This window comes from Sander lucioperca, chromosome 12, assembly GCF_008315115.2.
Source record: "Sander lucioperca isolate FBNREF2018 chromosome 12, SLUC_FBN_1.2, whole genome shotgun sequence".
Taxonomy (NCBI): domain Eukaryota; kingdom Metazoa; phylum Chordata; class Actinopteri; order Perciformes; family Percidae; genus Sander; species Sander lucioperca.
The window spans coordinates 19,925,404-19,946,095 of NC_050184.1; the positions used below are offsets into that span (position 1 = coordinate 19,925,404).

Sequence of the window (20,692 nt, forward strand, 5' to 3'; positions counted from 1 at the left end):
AAATATGCATAGTGCAGAATATTGTCAAGTGATGACTCGTGTTGCAGAATCAGCTAGCTGTGCTACATTATAATGTATTAAAGAGTGTGACTGATGCTGGATATACTAGAATAACAAACAGAGCAACCAACACACACACTTCCTCTGGGTTTGTGTTTAGTGTAAAAAGTGCATGGACAGGTTTTCCCTACCATTTATGAGGCTTAGGCGCAGCACCCTAAGGCCGTTTGGTGCTCCAGCTAAGCTGAATGAATGTAACTAAATGACTTTTCTCAGATCTAATGATTGTAGTTAGTTCCCAGTGGACTTCTTTAGCAAGTTTTTTCTTTAAGCTTTTTGAGTGTTTTTATTTATTTATTATCTGCTCTAGCTTTTCCAATGTTTTAGACACAGTTATGGTGGTAATAGTAATGGTCCAAAATTATGTGAAATTGTATTTATTTTTTTAATCGAAAAACGTAACTTTTTTTTTTATTTTTTTTTTTTTAGGGCAGACCCTTAATAAATATGTGCACCTAATTGTTAGCAGTTAGCATGCCAGTTGTTAACAATGCATTACGCTGTTTTTTTTGTGCATACAAACAGCGTCCACAGTTAGAAGATGGACAGCAACTGCTGTACGACTGATTTAGTGAGACACAAATAACACAGAAGTGCTTATAACTGTATGTTACTACAGCTTTCACAACTGTTGATGCATGGAGCAGCCATGTTGGATTTTTAGTTCGGTGTACTCAGTGGTTGCCCAAATTCCGAGCTTGGAAATCCGAGGTCAGGGGGGCGTGTTTCCGACTTTGACCTCAGAAAATCCAACTTCTGAGTACCTATGGAACGCACCATGAGTCTTCCACAAACCTAGGGAAAACGCTGCAGAGTTCCTTGACGCCGTTTCTCCCCACAGAAGCTTCGTGATTGGGTCCTGGTTGCGCAAGACGTTTTCTAAATCACTCTGACTACTGTTTTTTCCCCATCCAATCCCCTTCCATCTTTGTTACCCTCTCCATCCTCTACACAACCCCCTTACCTACCCCCTCACCCCTCCCACCACCCCCCCCCTCAGGCGCTGGAAGGAGCCCCATCAGACCAGCTCATGCAGCAGAGCCAAATGCCCCAGTACTACGCTCAACAGCCCTGGGTACCTAAAACCTCTGTCTGCAGCCTCTCTTCCCTCTCAACTCAACTTCTTCTATTCTTTCCTTTCCCTCATCCACATCCTCAGACATGGCTTCCTTCTTTCATCAGCCCGCATCAGTGTCTGCTGTCTCTCCTTGCAGGTGTTTTATCTCTTGACGGGACTTTATCTCTCATTTCACTCCCTCCATCTCATAAACAGGATTCCTCAAACACATGGAAAATGCAACAGAGCTGCACTTAGCAATAGCAAAAAAGGCACATTCATATTCTTCTCCTGTGTGCCGCAGTTCCAAAATATACACACGCAGTTTTTTTGTTTTTTTTTAGAGCTGCAAAGATTAATCGATAGATGTCAACTATTAAATGAATCTCCAACTATTTTGATAATCGATTAATCGGTTTGAGTCCATTTTTTTTATGAAGGAAAAAGTAAAAAATTCTCTGATTCCTGCTTCTTAAATGTGACTATTTTCCTCTGTGACAGTAAATTGAGTATCTTTGAGTTGTGGGAAAAACAAGACATTTGGCAATGTCATTTTGGGCTTTGGGAAACACTGATTGACACTATTTTTCCCCTAATTTTCTGAAATTTTAAAGACCAAACAAGTAATTAACGGATAAATCGACAATGGAAATAATTGTTAGTTGCAGCCCTACAGTGTTTATTCCACAACATGGGAAATGTGCCCCTTGCAATTTGGGAGTTAGATATCTCCCATGAGTTATTGTGCAGTCCGTCTGTTCAGCGGTGCTCCATGTCGACTCGCTTAGGAGACAAAAGCCATTTTGAGAATGATCAATGTGGGCATGTCAGCTGCTCCACATTTCACAAAATGGCTAACTGTGCTTTGTCATTCTCCCCATGACCTACCAGTGTTTTTGTCCTCATCTTATTCTCTCTCGCAGTTTGTGTCGGTGTCATCATCCTGACCATGATCACCATTGTCATCCCCCATTGTCCAATCATTTCATCTCATGGTTGTCTCACCCCATTCTGTTTGTTGGTGTTCTGGAAACTTTTGCCCGTCTGTCCTGCGCTGTGTCAACAGCATCTGTGACGTTTACTGTTAACCGCCACCACACCCATCACCACAACCCTGGTCGCGGACTGTGTGTATCTGACCTCTGCTCTCTGTTTCCCAGGCAACAGACAGACCAATGGGAATGAACGGTCTGGATGTGGCAGGGCTGAGGCCGTTTGACCTGGTCATCCCATTCACCATCCAGAAGGGAGAGATCACAGGTAACATAAACCCGTCTGCACTATAATCAGGGTTTCCTCTAGAGCCCAACCGATATATCGGCGGGCTGATATTATCGGCCGATATTAGGCATTTTCCAAACAATCGGCATTTATAATTGGCCGATAAATGAATATTTAAAAAATCTAATAAAACCGGACGAAACTCCCTTCAACCATGTTATGAGTGTTGGCGTTGCATAGTTTGTCCACCAGAGGGCAACGTCTCTGTTGGCAACACTCCTGTTTAACCCTTTAAGTTGAATATCTTAAGTTTGTATTTTCATACATTTTATGTATCAGAACTTTAATATATTTTGATGTTTCTCTGTTCTGTTGTGACAATAAAACAAACAAGTTTATTTTTAAACTGCATTATCATATTATTTTTAGTGAGGACTACAAATAAATAATGTTAGGGAAATCTGTTTGTTTTGTTACGCGTTTCTGGATTTTTATCAGAATATTGGATTTTTTTTTTTACGAATTACGGTCCAATAGAATGACATCCCATTCCAACAATAACAGCCCATCGCAGACTGATTGAAGCCCAGTGTTGTGTGTCAAGTGATGATCTGTGTGTTGCGTGTGTCTCACTGTACGAAATGTTTCTGTCCTCTGCTTAAGGTGAAGTCCGAATGCCATCGGGCACCGTGGCCAAGCCTGACATCACAGACAACAAGGACGGCACCGTTACGGTCAAGTACGCTCCCACTGAGGCCGGTCTGCACGAGATGGACATCAAATACGATGGCATCCACATCCCTGGTACAACTTCTGACACAAGTGTTTTGAAAATCCAACGGAAATGTGTAACCTCCAAAGGTGCATGAGATATTCTTCTCCTTTCTTCTCCATTCACAGGAAGTCCCCTACAGTTCTACGTGGACTACATGAACAGTGGTAATGTCAGTGCGTATGGCCCAGGCCTGATCCATGGGACTGTCAACAAGCCTGCTGTCTTCACTGTTAACACCAAAGATGCTGGAGAGGGTATGTAGCAGTCGTATGGCAGAATACATCTGACTGTATGCAGCCGCCTGTGTAGATTAGGGGTGTAAATCACCATACAATATTACATCTATTCTTTCAACTTCAACTTCAACTTTCAACTTTATTGTCCTGAAGGAAATTTGATCTGCAACAGGCATCAAATCACATGAAGGATCATGACAAACATAACATATTGACAGCACAACAACAGAAACAAACACAGAAAAAGCCCATACCACAAATGAAAACAAGGGACAAACTGAACCAAACAAGCTAAAAACATTAGAAACAGTAAAGTAAATAAATACATGCTAAGTGCTGTGAGGCAAGTACAAATTGAATGGAATAAATAAATAAATGATCAATCCAAGCTTATCCAGTTATCTAACACAGATACGCATAAAAAGCAGCAGTTAATGAAGTAAGTTAAGCTTTTTAATGGCCACAGGGATAAAAGAAGCCCTGGCACTCCTTGTTGTTCTGGGTTTTTGGACGATACAGTATCTACTGATATCACAAAGTCTGCCACGATATGATTTTGATTCAGTTCTGTGGCCTGCGACTGATACGAGACGCCCATTTAACACAATCGGTTACATTTATATATATATTTACAAAAAAACACAATACAATTTGACTGTTTTATTACTAAGCTCGTCCAGACATTTAAATTTAAAACAAACTACTCTTTTTAATGAAAAGAATAAATATAAAGTCAGAATTTCAAAATAAAGGCGCATCTTAAAGATGTCTATTTATCGATATTTTCAATTTGCATTGATAATATTGGATCGTTGAGGACTGAATCGATCCAGATCGATCGTATCGTTACAGCCCTGCACGTTACAAAGGCAAACATATATTGACGTACTCAAAATTGTAGCAAAGGTTATTTTACACACCACTTAATTTTGTTTTTAACAAAACCACACTCACCAGCTCGCTCAAACTTCTAACACCACAACAGATATTTATCGGAAGTATAATTTAAACAAAAGACAAAGATCCCTATGAGCAGTTAGGCTCAGGAACATTACCGGCCTAAGGTTTAAAGCCACTCCAGAGGAGGACACACTTAGCTTATTATGTGAGTTAGCTGAAATTGAGAATGAGGTTCATTTTTTGTTTTATTGTTCCGTTGAAACCCATATTTATGATGATTTTTTCTGGCTGGATGATTATGAAAACTTTTTTGTGGCAGATTATATTTGCCAAGCTTGGGGGCTGAAAGAATATTTTTTTTAAGAACGACCTGTAAAATAACTTGTAGTTTTGTGAAATTCAATGAAATGTTTGAACACTGCAACTGACATTAAAGTGTCTTTAAAAACCCATGAGGGTTGGGCATTTTGTGTGCATGACACAGAAATAAAGGAAAAATCGATTTTAAAAAAAGAAAAGAAAAAAGAAATCATCAGACCGAAAAGAAAGAAAGCAGAAGAGAGGGCCAAAACGTAATCGCAGTAAAAACAATCTATTCATATCGTGTCCTTGTAGGCGGTCTGTCTCTGGCCATCGAGGGTCCATCCAAGGCCGACATCAGCTGTGTTGACAACCAGGATGGGACGTGCACTGTGTCCTACCTGCCCGTCCTGCCTGGAGACTACAGCATCCTGGTCAAATACAACGACAAGCACATCCCTGGCAGCCCCTTCTCTGCTAGGATTACTGGTAATACCATATGATCTTAAATACTCAATGATTAACAGGAAATATGAACCGCCTTTAACCCCTTATGTTGTCTTGGGTCAAATTTGACCCGTTTCCAAAACTTTTATATCAGAAGTATGGTTTTCTTTTTAACCAAAAAGGGTTTGGGTATTCAATTTTATAGCATTTGAAAGAATTGAAATGGTTTTCTTGTCTCCTGAATAAACTTTGACATACTGTGATTATCCATCAACATATGTTCCATAGGTTAGTCAAAATAATTGATCATTTGCATTATTCATTATGAGAAACTCAGTTTCACAGATCTAAAGTTTTAAATCAACTAATCGATTAGTTGTTCAAAATGTGCCTGTTTGGAAAACTGGACTTATTTGGCCGGTGGTAATGTTATTGGTGTTACAAGTTAGCATAGTTCTACAACCGGACCCAGGGTTAGTGTGGGATTTCAGGTGGTTTCCTCTGAGTGAGACAGAGGAATGTCCACACGTTATAGTTACTGTAGATGCAATCAATTTACACCAGGGCATGACCAAACAAGTTTAAGACTATCACTGCCCCATACCATCTTGTCTCCTCTCTCTGAGTGTGCCTGTCTCTGCTGTGTCCCCCAGGTGATGACTCCATGAGGATGTCCCATCTGAAGGTGGGCTCAGCCGCAGATATCCCACTGGACATTGGAGAGTTTGACCTCAGCCAGCTGACCGCCTCCCTAACCACGCCCTCGGGCCGCGAGGAGCCCTGCCTGCTGAAGATGCTGCGTAACGGACATGTTGGTGAGTGCGTGAAATGGACTGACGAGATAAGTCTTAAATGTGTTTCGTGCTTCTTGCATTCAGCGGGGTCGGGGCAGTTTGGACGGCGATATGAAGCAACTGCAGCCTGGACGACTGTGTGCGGAAAGTCAGAGCGCCTAGCCATGCACCTTAATGATTTTGTAACAACGTGGACCCCACGATGCAATGATTGGCTACAGAAGAGACGAAATCCGACCAGACGGTTTGCGGCGACCATGCACGCCTTCGGCATCACCCTAGTCTATATCGACAGCGTTTCATTTCTGGGATTGTTCCGGTGCTCCGATGTCCCTCATTTTCGAACGAATGTCCGTTACCTTCTGTGTTGGCATTCTAAACTCTGATCAGTTAATAAGGACTATGGTTAACTGCTCCTCAGATCTCTGCAGGGTAAATCCAGACAGCTAGCTAGACTATCTGTCCAATCTGAGTTTTCTGTTGCACGACTAAAACTACTTTTGAACGAGAAGATGTTTCCACCGAAACAAGTTCCTTCCCGAGGCTATTTTGGAGAGGCAATGTTGCGCCGTCCGGAGCTTAGCGCCGCCCAAAACGATTGTGATTGGTTTAAAGAAATTCCAATAAACCAGGGCAACGTTTTTCTCCCATCCCAGAATGTTGTGTGGCCTAGCCAGACCCAGATCTTGGCAATGCGAGACTAGCACCGCCCTGAGCCCAAGAAGCATGAAACCCGTTTTAGCTGTTGTCTTCTTCTTAAATCCTTGTTTTAACTGCTGTCTTTGTGCATGTGTCTGTCACAGGCATCTCATTTGTTCCTAAGGAGATTGGAGAGCACCTTGTGAACATCAAGAAGAACGGTCGCCATATTCCCAGCAGCCCCATTGCCGTTATGATCAACCAATCAGAGATCGGTGATGCCAGCCGCGTGCGTGTGAGCGGCCCGGGCCTGAACGAGGCCAGGACCTTTGAGCCAGCCGAGTTCATCATCGACACTCGTGATGCAGGTACACGCTTGATAAAAAAAAAAGACATATAAATATATATATATATTTCTGAGTGTATTAAGTTTGTTACATTTCCTTTTCAATAATCCAGATGTAATGTTTAGTACCACACTCTCTGGTATTCCTTCCATACAGGCTATGGCGGCCTGAGCCTGTCCATTGAGGGGCCCAGTAAAGTGGACATCAACACTGAGGACCAGGAGGACGGCACCTGTAAGGTCACCTACTGCCCCACTGAACCAGGAAATTACATCATCAACATCAAGTTTGCTGACCAACATGTGCCTGGTGCGTACCTCAAAACAATCAGGGACTACAAGAAACTGGCACAAGACTGAACTCCTGACTATAAAACAACGGCTACAAATAATAGAAGAGATTTACACTATGGAAAAAAAATGACTTACCAGCTTTGAGTGAGAGAAAATGTTTTCATTCATAAATGGAAAAAATGGATGATTTATGGCAGTAGAAATAGTTAATGACTACTTTGATGGTGGAAACCTATAGCCATGACTGTTTGTTTGTTAATGTTTTCTTTAGTATGACTGTTTTTGTTTAATTTTATATCTATGATTGTAAGACCCTCGATTGAAGAAAAAAATTAAATAAATATATATATATATATATATATTAAAAAAAAAAAAAAAACGGGTATTTCGGAGCAAATCAATGTTGTTCTGAATTACTAAAGTGTGTGTGTGTGTGTGTGTGTGTGTGTGTGTGTGTGTGTGTGTAGGAAGTGCATTCACCGTGAAGGTAACAGGGGAGGGCAGGATGAAGGAGAGCATCACGAGGAAGAGGAGAGCAGCATCAGTCGCCAACGTCGGCAGCCAGTGTGACCTCAGCCTCAAGATCCCAGGTAATAATTACATTACGATGCGTCGTAGTAATCAAACTTCACATTGTGTCACAGTTGGTGTGCCTTGTTAGATGTGATGTCTTTTACTGTTGGATTACTTTGGAAAAACCCTGGTCTTCCTGATTTGAAAATCAGGAAAACAGACCAATCTGGAAACACTGCTAAATCATTCCTGTAGCCTGCTGAATCAAACAGACGCAGGGTTATTCTCTACATTCATCACCAGCCAAATTGGCTAGTAACTTTACAATGTTAATTTTGTTTTGGCGGGTGTCAATTTAAAGCCCTGCTTGTATGACCAGTAACTTTGGCTAATGTCAGCAAATTTTCAAGATATTTCTTTGTAACTGACATGAATGAATCAGTTCACGTTTCCACATTTTAGCGTGTTACAGATACACGTCATCCATGTATAAAAAAACAAACAACTTTATGTTTCATTGTCATTGGAAGTTCAACGTTACAGAGTCTCTCTGCAGGTGTGTCTTCAGTTATTCAAACATCTGTCTGCCCGTCTCTTCAGAGATTAGCATAGCGGACATGACGGCTCAGGTCACCAGCCCATCTGGCCAGGTTCACAAGGCCGACATTATGGAGGGAGAGAACAACACCTACTGCATCCGCTTTGTCCCCACCGAGACGGGTGTGCACACCGTGTGTGTGAAATACAACGGCGTGCACGTGCCTGGCAGCCCGTTCCAGTTCACCGTGGGCCCCCTGGGAGAGGGCGGGGCTCATAAGGTCCGCGCTGGAGGGCCGGGCCTGGAGAGAGCAGAAGCTGGAGTACCAGGTTGGTGTGGTGGTTGCCGGATTATTAGTTTGTGTCGTATTAGTTATTCTATTTTAGCGGTTTTATATTCTCCTTAATTGTCGTTAACTGCTCTTTAATGTGTTATGTAAAGCACTCTAAATTGCCTTGTTGCTGAAATGTGCTATACAGATAAAGCTGCCTTGCCATGTACGTGTGCTGCGATATATACAGTGTACCTGACTGTTTTTGGCCCCTGTGTTGTGTGTAGCTGAGTTCAGTATCTGGACGAGGGAGGCTGGTGCCGGAGGTCTCAGTATTGCTGTGGAGGGGCCGAGCAAGGCTGAAATTGCCTTCGAGGACCGCAAGGACGGCTCCAGTGGAGTGTCCTACATCGTGCAGGAGCCTGGTGAGAGAAGAGACAGGGAAAGGTTTATGCATGGGAATTAAAGGGTAACTTTGGGTTTTTTTTCAACCTGGACCCTATTTTCCTATGTTTGTGTATGTGTATCATCTACTGATGACTGGTTAAGCAAGACCGCTGCAGTCAGCAGCGGCCAAACGAGCTCCAGTGTAAGTTAATAGGGCAATTGCGCACCTTCAATTTACGACCACAAAAAAATGCTTGTTTTGCCACTGACATGCTCAGATTATTGTTCTAAGTGTCTGACAACATTATGGAAAGGCTCTATTTAAATAAACAGTAATCTTATCATAGTAAAACAAACTCAATTCCAAGTCGACAGAAACTACATAAAACTATCTTAACTAAAAGTAGTCTTTCCACTGTTTCAACAAACACCACTCTGGTTTGGTTTAAATAAACTAAAAATTTACCGATTTACATGTGAAAATATGCTGGCACTATACACGTTTTAAAGTAAAGGATCTTACTCTTTAACACAAAGGTCTATCTCTGCAGGGATCCTTTCCATAATGATAAAATGACACTTAGAATAACAATCTGAGTCGGTGGCAAAAACAGCTCTTTTAGTGGATGTAAATTGACAATGCACATTTGCCCCATAGGGTTACATTGCAGCCCGGTTCACGGCTGCCAGTTGCAGCGTTCTTGCTCAAAACTGGACCAATTTCAAAAATGTTTGTTCACATTAGACACCTATGCATGGGAAAATAAGGTCCAGGTTGAAAACAACTGAAATTACTCTTTAAGCGTGTGCAGCGGGAAAAAAAACCCATCCAGTAAATGTCTCCTCTTTAGTGGTGTTTTTAATACTCTTTTACTCTCCGTAAACTGTTTTTTGCATTTGTGTGACTATTTTTGTGACTTCCTGACTTGAAATCCGTTCTCCTGTAGGAGACTACGAGGTGTCGATCCGCTTCAACGACGAGCACATCCCCGACAGCCCCTTCGTGGTCCCTGTGGCCTCGCCCTCAGACGACTCCCGTCGCCTCACTGTTGCCAGTCTTCAGGTGAGGCTCTGAGACACACACACATCCGTGTGCACACACGCCAGGCCGCAGTGCACTGCCTACAACGCAGCAGCAGTAGCAGCAGATCAGAGTATGTCATATATCAGATTAAAGTAGTCTGAGTGTGGACAGAATATCATGACAGTTCAGTTTTTTTGTTTTTTACACAATAGACAAATATTTCCTGCTCATAAGGACTTTGATAGTGTGGAGTTAAGTGTAATAGTTTGTTTTAAGTCGAGTATACTTAAAACTTATATAGCAGAGCAGAGTAGCGACTGGTTTAGCAGGCCAGGAGGCTTATAGTTGTATAAGATGAGAGTTCAGAGGTACAGGCACCTGCTGCTGCATTGTTAGGCAGTGCAAGGGCTTCTGGGATACTAGAGGACTGTGTGTGTTTCTCGTGCCTCATTCTAAAGGCTGCCAACAGCCTCCCAGCTCCCAAAAGTGATACGGGGCGCTAAAGGGTTAAAGAGGTCTCACATGGGCTACTTTTCCTCTGTCTTTGTTCTCACTCGCACAAATACAGGCAAAACTGTGGAAGCCCACTTCTAACCGAGAAAGAAAAGAAAAAAGTTAAAGTTATGCAGGATAAAAAAAAAAAAAAAACTTATGACTAAACATTATGACTAAATCAAAATTATAATTATTACATCAATTATGTCATCAAAAATGTGACTCATCCACAGAGCTAAATGGAATCTGCGGATTTTTTAATTATTTTTTTTTTATAACCGTTTTCAGCAGTGATCCAGAATGAAAATCTGCAAAATTTAGCGGACTGTTTCTCTGCTTGGGGCGGAGATGTGTTAACATTTATTTCAATTCTTTTAAATTTGTTGAAAATCTGTGGAATCTGTGAAAACAAAATTGTTATGTCCGCAGATTCCGTGTGGCCCTGCCCATCATGTTGACTTACCATGAGTATTTTTTACTTTTATCGTGCCTAACTTTTCATCTATTTTTATTCTTTTTCTGTTGGTAATAGGCCTCCACTGCCACTACACTCCACTGACTTTCGTACATGATCATGTATCTTCACCTGCATGCAGACCCCCCCCCTCACATAAACACAGATATGCTCAAACATATACATAAACCTACAAATATAAACTTATAAATATACTTTATTTTTTTAATTTTGGGGCTTTTCCGCCTTTAATTTTTGACAGGACAGCTAGGTGAGAAAGGGGAGAGAGAGGGGGAAGACATGCAGGAAATTGTCACAGGTCGGATTCGAACCCTGGACCTCTGCATCGAGGCATAAACCTCTCAGTATTTATTTTTTTACTTTTTCTTCCTCTGTTCTCTTCAGTTTCTGTGTGACTTACACAAAAACCTGCTTTCTCTGCCTTTTCACTGCACAGCCCTCCTCTTTAGCCTTGTTAGCAACCTCCAGGTAAGCTAAATAGTAGCATAATGTATATGAATATGATACTGTGGACATCACGGTGCTATTAAGTAGGCCGTATTGAGTAACAGTTTGCTGATGATCGTGTTCAGCAGGGGGGTGAGGTTGGATAGTTATGTGGTTGGCTGTTAAATAATGGTGATGTGGTGTTGAGTGTGTGAGTATGTGTTGTCGAGCAGGAGTCGGGTTTGAAGGTGAACCAGCCAGCATCGTTCGCCGTCAGCCTGAACGGGGCAAAGGGTGTGATCGATGCAAAGGTCCACAGCCCATCTGGAGCTCTGGAGGAATGCTGCGTCACTGAGATCGACCAAGGTAACCACAGCGATGGTATCCAATAGGGCTGCACGATATGAGGAGAATATGCGAGAACGTTGTTTAGAATTGCGATAACGATAGAACGTGTGATAAATAAATACATTTTAAAGTGTACTCCGTTTCGGCTGCTTTCAGTATTCTGCTAAAATACAACATATTGAATATAAAATGCAGCTCTAAAAAAGGATGACAGTTACATTATGAGGTGCAGTTTTCTACTGATATTTCTTTCAACGAACACAAAGAATCTCTGAGTGTCTTTCATGATGTGTCGCAGCCTTTCGCGATGTGTTTATTGCGCCAGTTGATACTGCGATGATAGAAAAGTGATATATTGTGCAACCCTAGTATCCAAACTCACCTGAACACCTTCAGGGCCCTATTTTGCATCCAGCGCAGCGCAAAGCCTGACGCAAGTGTCTTTGCTAGTTTAAGACCGACACAGCTGTCAATTTCCCGTCCGGCGCCCACATTGTTTAAATAGCAAATGCACCTGCGCCCATCTTTGCGCCCATGGGCGTGCTGGTCTTACAGGGAGGTGTGTTCATGTGCATTCTTGGCGTATTGCTATCTTGAGGCAGTGGAAAGTGATCGTGCCATTGACCAACAAAAAACAGCATTTCATTGTTATTTTAACAGCACATTAGTAAAATGCTCCTAGGCTCGTGCACAGCGCGCACACTATGCTTGTTACACACACAGGGACGCATAGCAGCACACAAACATGCAAAAGATTAAACATAAAATATTACAATGTCAAATAGTATTATGATATGATCTGCTCGATCGCTTTCACTGCACGCACGAGCAGATCAGTTTCTTCTCCTGAATATCTCTCCTTCCTGCTCAGCAAATCCTCCATCATAACAGCAATGCTCCAAGCTCCAAACGCACCTGGCTTTTAAAGGGAATGGGAGATGACATTCTGATTGGTTTATTGCATGTTACGCCCAAAACACACCTATGAATTAATGAAGACACTAAGTACAACCCTTTTGAACCATGCGTCCGGCGCACGGACCCTTTTTTCCGCCGTCAAACTAGCAAAAGTGGATTCGTACACACCCTAAACGCACCCGCGCCAGGCGCTTCACGCCGTGCGCTTAGATCGTTAAAATGGGGACCTTAGCCTGCTCACACCGGAATGATGTCACAACATGATCTTGTTGCTGGTAATCTAAAAAAAAAAAAAAAAGACAGCTTCCAAACACACGATTAATTCACATTTGTATTTTGGGCCCATTATCAATAACCACTACAGACAGACACAAAAAAGATACAATAAAATCAAATTATAAAGTGCCTATACATGTAACACCACAAAAATAATAGACTTAACAAAAGAGAAGCGCACTAAAAAATAAAAAGAATCCATCAATCTCAGTCAAAAACCCGTCCCCAAGATTTGTCAAATCCCTCCGTTCCATCATTAATCCTGGCTAAGAATTTTTCATATGACGCAATTTTCAGCATATTTTCTTTCCACCTGTTAAACTCTGGAGGAGATGGATCCTTCCACACACTGAGAATCACTCGGGCAGCTGTAATCACCCCCTCCTTTTATAACCACAAAATCATACTTCAAAACTCCCGGTAACACAGACTGATCCCCTAATAAGCACAATCTTGGTGACATGGGTATTGTCAAGCCAATCCACCTTCCTATACTGTCCAGTACTCTTTGCCAAAAGGGGTAAACTGTCCCACATTCCCAAATAGCATGCAGAAATGTCCCTGGATCTGAGCTGCATTTCCAGCATATATTATTGGCCATAATTCCCATTCTGTGAAGTTTAGAAGGAGTGAAGTACCACCTATGTATTCATTTGTACTGAGTAAATTTACCCCTGGCCTCTGTTATATATTTATTGTGTGAGTGTGACAGAATTTTGCACCAATCTTCTTTACTAATGACACAACTCAGATCGCTCTGCCAGATGGTCCTCAAATTTTCACATATCTCTTTTTTTAAATTGTTAAATAATTTGTATCTAAAAACATTTTTATGTGCCTTACCTTTCCTCGCCTCTCTGTTTGTCTAGATAAGTACGCAGTCCGGTTCATCCCCAGAGAGAACGGTCTCTATCTAATTGATGTGAAGTTCAATGGAAGTCACATCCCTGGTAGTCCGTTTAAGATCCGAGTAGGAGAAACGGGCCAGGCTGGAGACCCTGGGATGGTGTCGGCCTACGGAGCAGGACTTGAGGGAGGCACCACAGGTAACACACTGCCCCTCTACACAACACAACAGGACAAAATGAAACGGGATGGAAGTGAATTTCAGCATACCAGTCCATTGTTTCCCTAGGTTTGTGGAAGACTGATGTGCACATATTTGGCGGGGGGTTTAGTGGTCCGCCCTCGGCGAAATGTCATGTTTTTCATTGAAAAAAAAAAACGACATTTCACATCATTTTGGACCATTATTTTTACCATATTTATTCAGTTCAATCCAATTTTATTTTTACTGTCAAATCATCAGGAGTTATCTCAGGACACTTTACAGATAGATTTTTTTTTTTGGGCGACAATACAGATTAGCACCGCCTGCTGTTATGGAGACGTATTACGTCTCGCGCACGTGCAGAACGTACGCTCAAGTCGACGTCGCTTCGGTGTGTTCCGAGGCACGTTTTTGACCTCGGGGAGCCGACTGATCAGTCCGACTGCCTTTTCTGCCGACGGTGGGCCGTTGGGTTGGTGTGTCAGAGCCTTAAGGAGAACGCTGCAGTCTCTTTTCTGGTCTCACTAAACATTTTGTCCCCATCCTCAACTCAGTCTTTCCTGTTCCGTCTCTTTTTATTGCCTCCAGGAAGTGCATGTGAATTTGTGGTGAACACGAGCAAGGCAGGCCCCGGAGCTTTGGCTGTGACCATCGACGGGCCCTCCAAGGTGAAGATGGACTGTGTGGAGTGCCCCGAGGGCTACAGGGTCACATACACCCCAATGGCTCCTGGCAACTATCTCATTTCCATCAAATATGGCGGTCCTTACCACATCGGCGGAAGCCCCTTCAAAGCCAAGATCACTGGTGAGGAAGATCTTTATGTTTAAGGCAAACACAATGTAAGGATTTGAATTTCATAAAAATGCAACAAAAAAGGGAAAAGATTAAAAACTGAATGTTAAGACCCCCTCGTCTCCATCTTCCAGGTTCCAAGCTAGTGTCCAGCCACAGTATGCACGAAACCTCTTCTGTCATGGTTGACCCGGTGACCCGGGCCATCAGCTGCTCTCAGCAGGGTGCTCCCACCCAATCAGATGCCAGCAAGGTCGTCACCAAGGGCCTAGGCCTGACCAAGGGCTTCATCGGTCAGAAAAACAACTTCACTGTTGACTGCAGCAAAGCAGGTGTGTACGATTGTGATTTTTCAAGAAATATGTCTACAAACAATCATACAGTGTATGGAATAGTAATAATATTGCATGCTTAAATCCTGAGCATGCAAAGGGACATTTAAAGAGCAGAAAAGAGGTTTTGAATGCATATAAATTGTGAAGTGGGAGGAACTATTCCCTGGTTCAAGAAGTAAAAGTCTCATTCAGTATTCACACAGACAATGTTTTTGACTCAGTTTAATCTCTTCCATGGCTTGAATCAGCATTAAACTCTCCCAGGCATATTATCAGTCCAAAATATTAACAATTGTGTTATATAATATCTGGTTCTCTGATAAAAAGTTAAAGGTACAGACCCATGTACATGTAGGAGTAGTTTAAGTTAAGTACGTCTCCCAAGGTGCATTTTGGCAAGAAACCAAGCTTAAATTCTATCACGTTCATTTCAGTTTAAATTTTTTTTAGCTATAATAGCCATATAATAGTCAGTCCTAAAAAAAGGAGACAGCATGATTTTCTGCCAGTTCTCGTAACATTGAACCCCAGAAATTGAACAAACTTGACATAAGATGGCGCTGTGCCGCAATTGCTTCACATCGGACTCTAAAGTAGTGCAAAGAATAAACATTTAACATCATGGCTCTTCTCCAAGCATGTATTTTGTATGGGTTAGGGTTAGGGTTATGGGTTAGGGTTACACATATCGCCCAGCTCTATTTGCTAATAATAATAACTGTATATTGATGTAGATACTCATGTGTTGCGTTTCTGTCCCCAGGTCGTAACATGCTCCTGGTTGGTGTGGATGGTCCCAAGGTCCCCTGTGAGGAGATCCTAGTGAAACATTTGGGCAACCGCATGTACAACGTCAGCTACCAGCTGAAAGAGGAGGGCGAGTACATCCTGGTGGTGAAGTGGGGAGACGAACACATCCCTGGCAGCCCCTACCACATTACTGTCTAAAAGCCCAGCGCCACAATCAGCAAATATACCACTGTTTAAAACAACTGAAATTCTATCCAGAGTCTAACCGATCATTGTTTACAAGTCCAAGTCCCTCCCATGTTACAAATTAAGATTTCTGGCTTTTTATTTTTTTTTTTTTTGCGTCTTATTTTATAACTATTTAACCAACTAGAAAACTGTCACATCAGTGTTTACACTCAGCCAGATCTCTGTGTTTTTCCGACAAGTGAATATTTTAAAAAGCAACATCGTTCACTGTAACCCAGTCCAGAATCTCCCAAAGATGAATGCATGGAGACATGCAGTATTCCTCTCTTTCTGGATATTCGCTCCATTTCTTGTTTTATTCTTCTGCTAACCGTCAACAATTTAGGGAGGAAAAAGATGCACCTTTTTTTATTATGGTAAGCCAGACAATTGTGCCTTAGGCCTTCTTTTTTTCTTTTTTTTTACATTTTCAGTCATGCACATAAGTGGACATGAGCAGATTTGTCTGAACTAGTGTACAGTGATAGGATAGCTTAGTGTAGTGTAGCAGCAGTCGATTTTGGCCCCGCTGAGCCCAGCATTGGATGGAAGGTTACTGTTACACTGGAGGAGCTACATACTTAACATACAATAATAATGGATTCCGTTTTATATGAACAATCACAGGACTTGGACCAAAGAGTGTCACAACCAATGCGCCTTTCTGAGAGCATATGTCCCACGACACACTTTGATGCGAGATCTTTAATTGTCAGTATACTAAAAGTCTAAAGAACGGCTCGTCTGTTACTTAGAACTACAAATGCTAGGCGCTGTTCCCGTCCGCTTCAGCATGTGGTTTTCATGATGCTTTTTAACCAACCCAGTTGTTTTACCTGCTGCTAGTGTGATCCAGTTTTAGGCACTGCTCTTCTTAAAGCCGTAATACGTATTAGAATATGGGAACGATTCCAAAAGATTAAAGATTAGGCCGCATACTATGTGAACAGGGAGGAGAAAGACACATTTCACAGTAGCTTCCTCGTGGTTTGCCACACGTGCTCTCTCAACACCGCTGCTGGGAAACAAACGCTTTTTTTTTTTGGTGTGTGTGTGTGTGTTTTAATGTGACCTGCATATTCATTAGGTTGTAAAACTCTTTTGATACAGAAAGAATAACATCAGCGTTACATGTGATGTGTTTGTTGCGGTTCACCTTTAAATATGGAACTTTTTTCATATCGATTTAAAAGGTTTAAAAAGGGAAGTTTCTAAAGTCGTGTTGGACAGAAGGGCTGAAGATGATGTTGTGGTTTGTCACGTCCTAAAAACATGATGACCAAAAAAAAACAAAAGAGAACAGATGATTTGCTTTGTTTTCTGCTCAGTGTTTGTATCCCCCCCCCCCCTCCCGTCAGCCGCCACTCAACCCCCTCCCTTCATCCTTCCAGCTTGCTTTGTGCATAGTATATCTTTCAGAACAAAAAGAGAATCTTGTCCTAAATATAAAAAAAAGGCTTTAAACGTGTTTGTAAGACAGTATTTTGATACACAATAAAGTTGTCTAAGTATTTTTCTGTCAATCAAATGGCTGTGTGTTTTATATCTTTAAACTTTCTGGTTCACATTGAATGAATGGATAAATTAAGATGCTAAATCGTGGCAAATACAAAACGGCTTATAGTGTGCCTGTGACACAGGCGTAGACAAATGTTGTAAACATTCAGAGCTAAGCCCAAAACTAGGGGATTTTTCCCCCCCCCAACAAGTCCGCCAAATCATACAACGATATGGTTTGTTTATTCCTACCCTTTAAAGGTGCAGAAGGTAAGACTTGTAAAACTAACTTTCTGTCATATTTGCTGAAACTGACCCTATGTTCCAGTAGAACTACATGAAGCCGGTAATTAAAAAAAGTGTGAATGTAGTGTGATTTGCAAAAATCTGCAGCTCCCTGTTCAGATGCACCAATCAGGGCCGTGTCAATCACTGCTCATGCACACGCATTCATTCTCCCTTGTGGTGGGAGGGGCTTAGGAGACCATTTTGGGCTTTAGCGGAAAGGGGGGAGGGACTGAGAAGTTGTCGATGTTCAAATTTTTTGGCTAAGTCCTGGATCTTCATAATCCTACCTACGCCACCTTTAATACGACCCACAGGAGCGTTTTCCGTCCTCATATCTAGACCAGAGAACATAACGGTCGCGTTTTAAAGATATATATTTTTTGGGGGGCATTTTTAGGCCTTTATTTCCACAGGACAGCTGAAGACATGAAAGGGGAGAGAGACGGGGAATCGAACCCGACGCAGAAGAGTAAACCTTTATGTGCGCCTGCTCTACCAACTGAGCTACATGTTGACCTTGTGAAACTGTCGCAGTTTGGTAAGGTTTAGGCACAATGTTTTTCTAAACTTTACAAAGTTCAGAAAAACATTGTGCCTAAACCGAATGTCGTGGTTTAGGTTCAAATCAGATGTTTCTTCGCTTCCAGTTGCGCACGTGACGCGGAATGTGACGTAGCTCCGTTTGTTCCGTAAAGTAAAAAAAACCTCAAGTTTACTTTTATTTTTAAAATGGGACATGAACCCCGGTCTCCTCTGTGAAAGTCTTGTGTTTTGTCGGACCTTTCCACCAACACCAACCTTCCTCCTTAAGCGGAAATTAGCATATTAGCATAAAGCATGTCTGTGAAGGGGAGACTCGTGGGTAACCATAAAACTAGGGCTGCAAGATATGAGGGAAATATCTAATTGTGATTGTTTTGACTGATATTGCAATTGTGATATGATTTACAATGTTGGAGGGAATGGTGATTTTTGTATCATTATTCTCATTTTCATTGAAAAGTATTAACATGGAAAGAAAATGAAATGATTATAGTGTGATTTTTGCAAGGATCTGTACCAAACAAAGATTTTTTTCTGTAGTCTGTAGGATAGGATTTGTAGGCCGGGATGTCTCTGCAGCACCATAATACTTCATTCAGAATGGTTTGGCACACATTTTTTCTTTAACAAATATTGCACCCCCCTGTGATTTGGATATTGCGCTAGTCCATATTGCGATTTCAATAAAATTGTGATTAATTGTGCAGCCCTGGAACCCATTTTCATTCAGATATCTTGAGGTGAGAGGTCAACTTTAAAAATGGCCATGCCACTTTTTCCTCTAAGAAACAAAATTTAGCCTAACTTTAGCGATAAGATAAGATAGACTTTATTGATCCCACACTGGGGAAATTCCTGTGCCACAGCAGCTCAAAAGAAAAAAATGTACACACCTCAGAATAACACAAATACACATTAAGTAGACATAGGAGAAAAAATATACACAAAGTATAAGAAATAGAAAAAAATTAATAATAATAATAAAACAAACATTTACACAATAAACACCCTTATATAAACAGACAGTATATCAATTATTTATCCGCCTTCCCGTCAAGCTGTTATCAATGAATTCCTTAGCTCGTCTAGTTTCATTTGATACCAACTCTTCACTATGGCTTTAAAATTGAGCCCGCTACAGCCTCTGAAAGACAGTAATGTTAGCCTGAAAGATTTGGGACTTCTGAGAAAACATTCGGTGCTGGAGCCCCAGAAGCCCCCCTTCACTCCATCCCTGGCCTGTGGTGTGTGTTGAGTACTGATTAAAGCCTTTAAAATAAAAACTAAAATTTGCTTGACTATGCCAGTTTTTTATTTTATTTTGATGTGAAGGTTTTTGGTTTCATCAGTAACTTTGATGAAGCACACAGTAAGCAGGGTGGCAGTAATGTTAAGTGTATATCCACAGAAGTTTCCAGTGAGTGGAAACTGTGTAGATTACAGTGTACTACATTACTGCAGTCTGCAGCCAACGCCCTTCCTGGAAAACTCCAACTCCATATTAGGCCTGAGTCACTTTCTGCCTCGAGAGGCCGCTGCAGGAAAGGGAATCCTATTGGAAGAATTCATAGCATTGTTTATGCAGAGCTTTGGACATGAAGTCCTTTATTTATATGATTGAGACCAACTCGATGTGCTCAAGAGGCTAAGTTTAGTTGCCTTAGAAAGAAACTACATTTAGGTATAATAATTTGAGATTCAAAGTAAGTTGTCAATGGATGGGGAACTTTATCTATTTTACCAGTAGTATTTGTTGGAGTAGCTAGTAGTATTTTTCCAACTTTGCTTGGTTTGTACAGTACACACTCATACAAAACCATCAAGGATACACATGTAAAAAAAGAAAGTAATAGGATTGCTTAAATAAATTAAAAGTCTAAAAATAGGTCTTCAAGGCATTGTGGATGATCATTGTCCTGATGGCTCTCTTTTGTTTATCTTATAAGAGCCATGTTGTATTGTTTTAATTTTTTTGTATTTATTTCCATTGCAAAAGTAAATAGTTTTATGACATAAAAAATATGTAATATTATAATTTAGGCAATTGGTCATGTTGCACAATGTGCTTTGGTGTGTGTTTTGCCCTATTGAGACTCGCGCTCCACTAGTCTGTCCTGCTATTGGACAACTTAGAGTTAGTTTCTTTAGGTGGAGTTAGTTTAACCCTCATGTTGTCCTGGGGTCAAATTTGACCCGTTTCTAAGTTTTTTTTATATCAGTAATATGGGAGGTCGAAAAATAAGCATTGAAAATGTCGAACAAGGCGACAAAACGTTTGGGAAAAAGCGTAAAAAATATTGGAAAAAGTGACAAAAACTATGAAAAAAAACACCAGAAGTAATGCTGCGTTCCAGGCAACCCGTAACTCGTGTTTTCACAACCTTCTACCCATGAAAGTGCCCTGGAACGGCAGTCAAACCCCTAACTTACTACTCATGAACTCGTACCAGATGGTTGTACTCCCA

General features: G+C 41.4%; 1 protein-coding gene across 3 annotated transcripts in view; it reads left to right on the forward strand.

Annotated features, from left to right (window-relative positions):
- flna (filamin A, alpha (actin binding protein 280)) overlaps window positions 1-15,924 on the forward strand; it is a 59,560-nt gene extending 43,636 nt beyond the window's left edge. For 2 of the 3 annotated variants that reach the window (XM_031310655.2, XM_036008225.1), the window contains 17 exons: window positions 1,061-1,135; window positions 2,278-2,377; window positions 3,002-3,142; window positions 3,239-3,367; window positions 4,865-5,038; window positions 5,650-5,811; window positions 6,594-6,797; window positions 6,933-7,085; window positions 7,537-7,659; window positions 8,183-8,449; window positions 8,679-8,816; window positions 9,726-9,841; window positions 11,432-11,564; window positions 13,610-13,786; window positions 14,380-14,598; window positions 14,721-14,918; window positions 15,685-15,924. In XM_031310655.2, the coding sequence (XP_031166515.1) occupies window positions 1,061-1,135; window positions 2,278-2,377; window positions 3,002-3,142; window positions 3,239-3,367; window positions 4,865-5,038; window positions 5,650-5,811; window positions 6,594-6,797; window positions 6,933-7,085; window positions 7,537-7,659; window positions 8,183-8,449; window positions 8,679-8,816; window positions 9,726-9,841; window positions 11,432-11,564; window positions 13,610-13,786; window positions 14,380-14,598; window positions 14,721-14,918; window positions 15,685-15,869 (2,694 nt within the window). In that variant the 3' untranslated portion in view covers window positions 15,870-15,924. The remainder of the gene's footprint in view (window positions 1-1,060; window positions 1,136-2,277; window positions 2,378-3,001; window positions 3,143-3,238; window positions 3,368-4,864; window positions 5,039-5,649; window positions 5,812-6,593; window positions 6,798-6,932; window positions 7,086-7,536; window positions 7,660-8,182; window positions 8,450-8,678; window positions 8,817-9,725; window positions 9,842-11,431; window positions 11,565-13,609; window positions 13,787-14,379; window positions 14,599-14,720; window positions 14,919-15,684) is intronic. The other variant, XM_031310668.2, reaches the window with a different exon arrangement.
- Window positions 15,925-20,692: the final 4,768 nt, after the last annotated feature.